Here is a 7,394-nt window from a genome sequence, read left to right as displayed (position 1 = left end):
TAAGTTCTTTTAATATACCAATGCTCAAGACAAGGTCTTATCGTACCGGTTTACAATAAACAAGGGGAAACCAGTTAACATATGAAGTGAAAAAGTTACATTAAAACAGGGAAATCAAACATGGTTGTTGGAAGAAAAGGATAGATAATTACAATTCTAAACATAAAGAAGAGTCGATCAGCAGGAACGGTTGCTTCTTTGATAAACTTAAATACATATTTACATGGAGTAGATTCAATTGCAGTGTTAATATACAAATGCGGTTCTAGAATAGTGGATACTTAATGCAACTGGGAGAGGACATCAACCGGGGGGTGGGCGTCCTAGCGGGTACCATGGGTTTCTTCAGCGATAGGCCTGGGCGAAGAGCCAAGTTTTCAGTTTTTTTCTGAATGTGAGATGACAGTGTTCCTGGCGTATGTCTGGAGGGAGAGAGTTCCAGTGAAGTGGTCCCGCGGTGGAAAGCGCTCGCTTTTCAATGGAGTTATGTTTAGTGGAACTGCTTGGAGGAACTTGTAGGGAGCTTCTGTATGCCGATCTAGTGGGTCTTGATGAGGAGTGTAATTTAAGGGGTATGGTTAGTTGCAGAGAGGATTGGTGATATATGGCTTTGTGGATGATGGTTAGAGTCTTAAAGAGTATTCTGGAGTGTATGGGTAGCCAATGAAGTATTTTTAGAACTGGTGTGATGTGGTCCATCTTGCGTGTGTTAGTAAGGATCCTGGCTGCTGCGTTTTGCAGCATCTGAAGAGGTTTTGTGGAGGAGGCCAGGAGACCAAGCAGGAGGGCATTGCAGTAATCAATTTTTGAGAATATTATGGCTTGAAGGACAGATCTGTAGTCATGGAAGTGGAGGAGAGTCTTAATTGTTTTAGGACCTGAAGTTTATAAAAGCCCTCTTTTGTGGTGTTGTTTATGAATTTTTTGAGATTCATTCTGGAGTCTAGGATGGCTCCAAGGTCTCTCACTTGATTTACTGATGGTATGTTTGTGGTGCTGGCTGGTGTGTTGTTATCGTTGGGGGAGATGACCAAAAGCTCAGTTTTGGATGTGTTGAGAACCAGGCTGAGGCTCATGAGAAGAATATTAATGGCATGGAGGCAGCTGTTCCAGTAGGTTAAGGTGTCGGAAATGGGGTCTTTGATGGGGATAATGATCTGTACATCGTCAGCATAAATAAAGTAGGTGAGATTGAGGTTTTTGAGAAGTTGGCATAAAGGGAGGAGATAGATGTTGAATAGGGTCGTGGAAAGCGAGGAACCCTGGGGAACTCCTTGCTTGGACGCAATGGGTGAAGATTCTTTGTTGCTTATTTTTACTTTGAAATACTATAACCAGGTTGCTTTAGTTTCAGTGAGCTTCAAGCATATCAAGGGGTATGTGTGCGTGCGGGGGGGGGGGGGGGGTGTGGATAGAGGAGGTCTGCAGGCAAGACAAGAACATGCAGAGCCAAACCAAAGTCCTGAGATCCCAGCATCCTGTCTATGTCAGTGTCCAGTCAGGGTCAGTCGGAAGCAGTTGGCAGAACTTGTTCTTTTTCACAGGAAGTCTATCATGTCTGAATCTCTTTCCTGTGATCAAGACAAGCCACTGGGATCCGAAGTGTCAGAGGGTAGGATGGAGTCTGTCTGAAGGGACACTGATAATAATGATTCTGATTAAGCCTCAAGTATGTAACTGAATATCTCAATATAATATATTATAATGTAATTTAAAGTGTGCTCCAGTGTTGAGTTATGAACTAGGAATAAAAAAGAAACCCTAAGCTCTAATCCCCATCTTTGCCTCTGATTGAATGATGTTGAGGGAGTGACCTGATCTCTCTCTGCCTGGGTTCATTATTTTTAAACATAATTTTCTTGGCAAATCAGAATACTTTCAATTATATAGGCAATAGATAGTACTTACGATGAGCAACAACTTTACTCTAATGCCACATTCATATATTGAACAAAAAATGATTAGGGGATGGCTGTATTTTTTTTTTTCATCTGCACTAAACTATCACACTACCTTTCATTCTAATTCATTCATTTCTGTCTCCCGTTCTAATCCCTGGCTCTTTCTCTGACCCTGTATGACCTGGATGAGGTGCAGAACAGTGACCTTCACTGCTGTCCATACATTGCAGCATCTGCACATTAAGAGACATTAATAAAAAGGTCACTGATTTAGCTGCAAATGCATAGCAGACTATCTTAATATAATATATTATAAAATATTTAAGAGCTGAAAACAATATTTATGAGCTGTGGCTATAAATCTCCTTCAATTCAATGAATGTCCAACACATTGCCAGTGAGTTGTATGTGTCAATCTATATGGAGCAGATCAGCAACTTTCACTGCTGGCCATACACTGCAGATTCTGGAAACCTCAATGACATCTGCTCTTAACATACTCGTCATTTTTAATTTCTTCTTTTATATCCAGGAGTGTTTTCAGTGTCAAAACTGATCCTGTAGAATCCTCTTCTGCTACATTTGTGATTAGAAGGGGATGACCTTGCCTTCAGGATAATACCTCTTTATTTCTGAAGACATTTAACTAGAGTGTTTTAGATGACTGTTAGATGACCATAATAGGCTTCAGAGTTTGTTGTATTTTAAGTGATCTTGTTTATTTTGTATGCTTATTGAATGTCCGTGTTTTATGTTTATTGTGTGAATTATGATGTTTTTTGCTTGAAGTGAGCTTTTGAGATCAGTGCATTAAAAATATTCAGAAGTGCATAAATTCAATAAATAAGAGCATGAGGCCCCAATGGATATGGAAATGAGTCAGAATTCATTATTCTAGAATTTCTGATAATCCCCAGCTGCAAGTTCCTCCCTTCCCGGTTTTCCTGCTTATCTACCTGATCACCGTGCTGGGGAACCTTGTAATTATGACAGTGACCTGTGTTGACCCCCACCTACACACCCTCATGTACTTCTTCCTCAGCAACCTCTCCCTCACAGACATCTTATGCATGTTCATCATCACCCCCAGACCACTGAAGATATTTCTCTCAGAAGATAAGACCATTTCCTACATTATGGGGCAGATTTTCAAAGAGATACGCGCGTAACCCCTGAAAAGCTGTCCCTTCCACCCCCTGCGTGCGCTGAGCCTATCTTTCATAGGCTCGGCGATGAGCGCAAGCCCCAGGACACACGTAAGTTCTGGGGATTTCCTGGGGGGGGGCGTGTTGGGGGCGTGTCAGGGGCATGTCGGGGGCATGTCGCAGCCAGTGCGGCATCGGGGGGCATTCCAGCAGCGGGGCCGTGGTGTGGCTCCAGCCCAGAGGCGTTCCGGGCGTGTGGCTGCGGCCTCCAGACCAGCCCCCGGGCCAGAACGTGGTGCGCCAGCAGCTGGTCGGCACGCGCAAGTTACGCGTAACTTGTAAAATAAAGGTGGGGGGAATTAGTTAGGGCTGGGGGTGGGTTAGATAGGGGAAGGGAGGGGAAGGTGGGGGGGGGGGGGCTGGAAGGAAAGTTCCCGCCGAGGCTGCTCCGATTTCAGAGCAGCATCGGAGGGAACATAGGAGGGCTGCGCGGCTCGGCATGCACAGGCTACCGATTTTGCACAGCCTTGCGCGCGCCGACCCTGTATTTTATAACATGCGCGCAGCAGCACGCGCATGTTATAAAATAGGGAGTAGATTTCTTCTCGCCGGGTTATGCGAACAAATCTACTCCTGCACGCACCTTTTAAAATCTACCCCTTAATGCATCGTACAGCTGCATTTCTTCATTGACTTTGCTGCATTGAATGCTTCCTCCTCACTGCCATGGCTTATGAGTGCTGTGCTGCAGTCTGCCACCACTTGCACTATTCCCTCAATATGACTGAACTTAAGGTGCTGACCATGGTGTTTCTTCAGGGACTCAGCTGAATGAAAGCAGAATAATGTGCTTCCTCCAACTTTATGATTGCTTCAAACACTTTCACCGAGAGATACTGGATTAGCTGCAATGAGGAATTGCTCTTCCTGCAAGGAGCTTCCCTTTCTCTGGAAGAGGTTTCCTCTCTATCTAAGGCAGAGAAGTGATCTTTAGTCCTTTAGATGTAAAGTGGGGGTCTGGCTGTTCTCAGCATAGATGAGGGGTTCTTGGTGTTAAGTTGGGTCACATCGGGTTACCGTTTCAGAGTAAGGCTTTTTTGGTGAGTTGAGCAGGGATACTAAAGGAGGGAAGGCTTTTAAGCAGGAAGCAGGAAATTTTAGGGCAGGGCAAGGGAAATTTGTGGGGTATGTGCTACTTTTTGCAAGGGGATGGTAAAAAAAAAAAGAATAAAATTTGCCTGACTGAGGGCATCACTGGTTTTAGAAGGAAAATCCTGCACCTTCTGAAGTCAATAGTGAGAAAGCCAGGGAGTACGAGAGTACTTTGGATTAGTTCAGATGGATGTTCAGAGGAACTTAGCCAGTTTCGTGCTCTGTTGAATTTACCCAGCTAACGTTACCCGAGTGTGATCCCCTTAGACCCTATGGGTTAGCCTGTCCAGCCATAGACTCTGCATCAAGGTGTTCCATTAAGGTGGAGAGAAAGCTGTGTCCTGTGCATCTGGGAAATTAAACAAATCTCACAGACTATTAAGGGAAGTTTGCTGCTCTGTGCCTCAGTTGCCTGGAGAGTTGGGAAGTGATTGATGTTTAAGGGGAATCAGTGCTCTGTGCCTTCAGATGTTGCAGAGGACTCTCCATGTCCCATTCTTAAAGCATTTAAGATCCGAAGTGCCCCTTGGCTTTATCCACAGTAGAGGAAAGGAGGCAACGCTGCTGGACAGGTAAGGAGAAAACCCAGCAATTCTCTAACATGCTGCTTTAATGCCTTCTGTGAGCTGCGATCTTCCATCAGATACATTCATACAGTTGGCACAACTAAATTGTATCTCTGGAATTAAAGAGGCGTGTTCAGAAGCCAAAAGAAGGACTAAAATGTCCAGAAAATGTTGAGATTTTTAGCTCTTAAACTGTTTGCCTGGATCTTTTCCCCTGCCACAACAGACAGGTAGATTTTCTCCTCTCTGTACTGTAGCCTCAGACAGAAGGAAGGGATCCTGGCAATCGGGTTGTGGTCTGACCTTTAGTTTCTCCTGGGGTGCCCCAGCATGGTTCAGACCATAACCAGGCTGCTTTAGAGGAGGTCTGCACGCACAGACTCAGGTCAGATCCTCCTAGCCAAGAACAAGCAAGACAAGAACATGCTGGGTCAGAACAAATCTCCAAGAGGCCGGCATCCTGTCTCTGTCAGAGGCCAGTCTGGGCAGCTGGAAGCTCCTGGCTGATCCTGATCTTTTTTTTCACAGGGAGTTTATCATTCCTGGATCTCCTAGTGCGGGGATCTGTCAGAGGATAGGGTGGAGTCTGTCTGAAGGAACACCGATAAAAATGACTCTGATTATTCTGCAAGTAATTAACTGAATATCTCAACATAATATATTCTAATGTAATTTCAAGTGTGCTCCGCTGTTAGAGTTAGGAACTAGGAGCCAAAAGAAATTCTAAACTCTAATCCCTGGCTCTGCCTCTGGTTCTGTGATGTTGGGGAAGTCACTTGATCAATCTGTGCCTGAGTTCATTTTTTTAAACTTGCTTTTATTGACAAATCTGATTCTTTTCAATGGTATAGGAAATAGATACCATTTACAGCTATGAGCAGCAACTTTACTCTGGTGCAGTATTCATATGTTTAACATAATCGATTATGTTTTGTCTATATTTCTTTGCTTTATCATCTGCAAACACAACTTCCCCCACAATACCAGTCATTCTAATTCACTCATTCCTGTCTCCCAGTTCTATTCCCTGGTCCTGTCAATGCCTTTGTCTGACCCTGATGTGAAGTAGATCAGTGACTTTCACTGTTAGCCATACATTGCAGCACTTGTGATGTCATTTCTAATTTCTTCTTATACCTCCAGGAGTATTTTCAGTGCCAAAGCAAATCCTGTGGAGCCTCTTCGGTTAGATTTGTGATTGTAAGGGATTACCTTGCCTTCAGGAAAAGAGTTAAAACCTCTTTATTTCAACAGACATTTGGGTAGAGTGTTTTAGATGGCTGCTAACTGCTTATAATAGGCTTTAGAGTTTGGTTTAAAGTGGTTATTTTCTTTTGTAAGGTTATTGTATCTATGAGTTTTACATTTATTGAGTAATATGGTGTTCTATACTTGAGGCAAGCTTTTCTGACCAGTGCATTAGAAATGTTCATAAGTACATACATTCAATAAATAAGAGTGCAATTGTCCAAATGGATGTGGAAAACATGACGATGGTGACAGAATTTATTATTCTGGGACTTCCTGATAATCCCCAGCTGCAGGTTCCCCTCTTCCTGGTCTTCCTGCTCATCTACCTGATCACCCTGCTGGGGAACCTTGTGATTATCACAGCGACCTGTGCTGACCCCTGCCTGCACACTCCCATGTACTTCTTCCTCAGTAACCTGTCACTCATAGACATCTGCTTTTCGTCCAATGTTATTCCAAAACTTCTTGGGATCATTATCTCCAGGGATAAAACCATTTCCTATACTAGTTGCATTGTGCAGCTGCATTTCCTCATTGTCTGTGCCACCACTGAATGCCTCCTCCTTACTGCCATGGCTTATGATCGCTATATTGCAATCTGCAACCCCTTGCGCTATTCCCTCATCATGAATCAGAGAGTCTGTGTCCTGTTGGCTGCTGCTTCCTGGATCCTCAGCTTTCTATCATCTGAGACAATCACAGCTTCTGTCACCCGCCTTTCATTCTGTGCTTCTAATGTGATCAATCATTTCTTCTGTGACCTCATGCCACTGTTAAAGCTTTCCTGCACTGACACGCTCAGCACACAAAGCTCAGTGTTTGTTGTAAGTGCATTTATGATAGTGCCTGCCTTCCTTGTGACTATTACATCCTACACCTTCATCATCTCAGCCATCCTGAGGATCCGCTCTGCAGAGGGGAAGCGTAAAGCTTTCTCTACCTGCTCCTCTCACCTCACTGTGGTCTCCATTTATTATTTGTCAGGATTTTTCATATATCTGAGACCCACCTCGACATACTCCCAGGAGCAGGGTAAAATCCTCTCTGTGCTCTACACAGCAGTCACCCCCATGCTGAATCCACTCGTTTATAGTTTGAGGAATAAGGAAGTGAAAAATGCATTGAGGAAAGTCTTAGAGAAGTAGCTTATGAGTGAAGATAGGAAATCACAGCAGATTATCTTGTGTAGGAGATTCCAGTTTCAAAAGGGTTCAAGATGATTCTCCCTTTAAAACAGAAAAGGAGTCTTCCTGGTTTGATTCTTGTGTTAATTCTTTAATTCCCCAGTTCAGCTCAGTCTGTGGATGGGGCAGAAGCAGCATTCCCAGCCTCCTGTGGTCATTGCTTGAGGTAGATACCCAGTGGCTGGATTTGGGGCT

At 44.0% G+C, this 7,394-nt stretch overlaps 1 protein-coding gene across 1 annotated transcript; it reads left to right on the top strand.

Moving 5' to 3' along the window:
• The first annotated feature begins 6,236 nt into the window (after positions 1 to 6,236).
• LOC115078710 (olfactory receptor 1044-like) lies at positions 6,237 to 7,160 on the top strand. Its single transcript, XM_029581689.1, has one exon. It carries the CDS (start codon positions 6,237 to 6,239, stop codon positions 7,158 to 7,160), a length of 924 nt encoding a protein of 307 aa, XP_029437549.1.
• Positions 7,161 to 7,394: the final 234 nt, after the last annotated feature.

The sequence above is a fragment of the Rhinatrema bivittatum genome, chromosome 16, assembly GCF_901001135.1.
Source record: "Rhinatrema bivittatum chromosome 16, aRhiBiv1.1, whole genome shotgun sequence".
Taxonomy (NCBI): domain Eukaryota; kingdom Metazoa; phylum Chordata; class Amphibia; order Gymnophiona; family Rhinatrematidae; genus Rhinatrema; species Rhinatrema bivittatum.
This window is presented reverse-complemented; position numbering and strand designations above follow the sequence as displayed.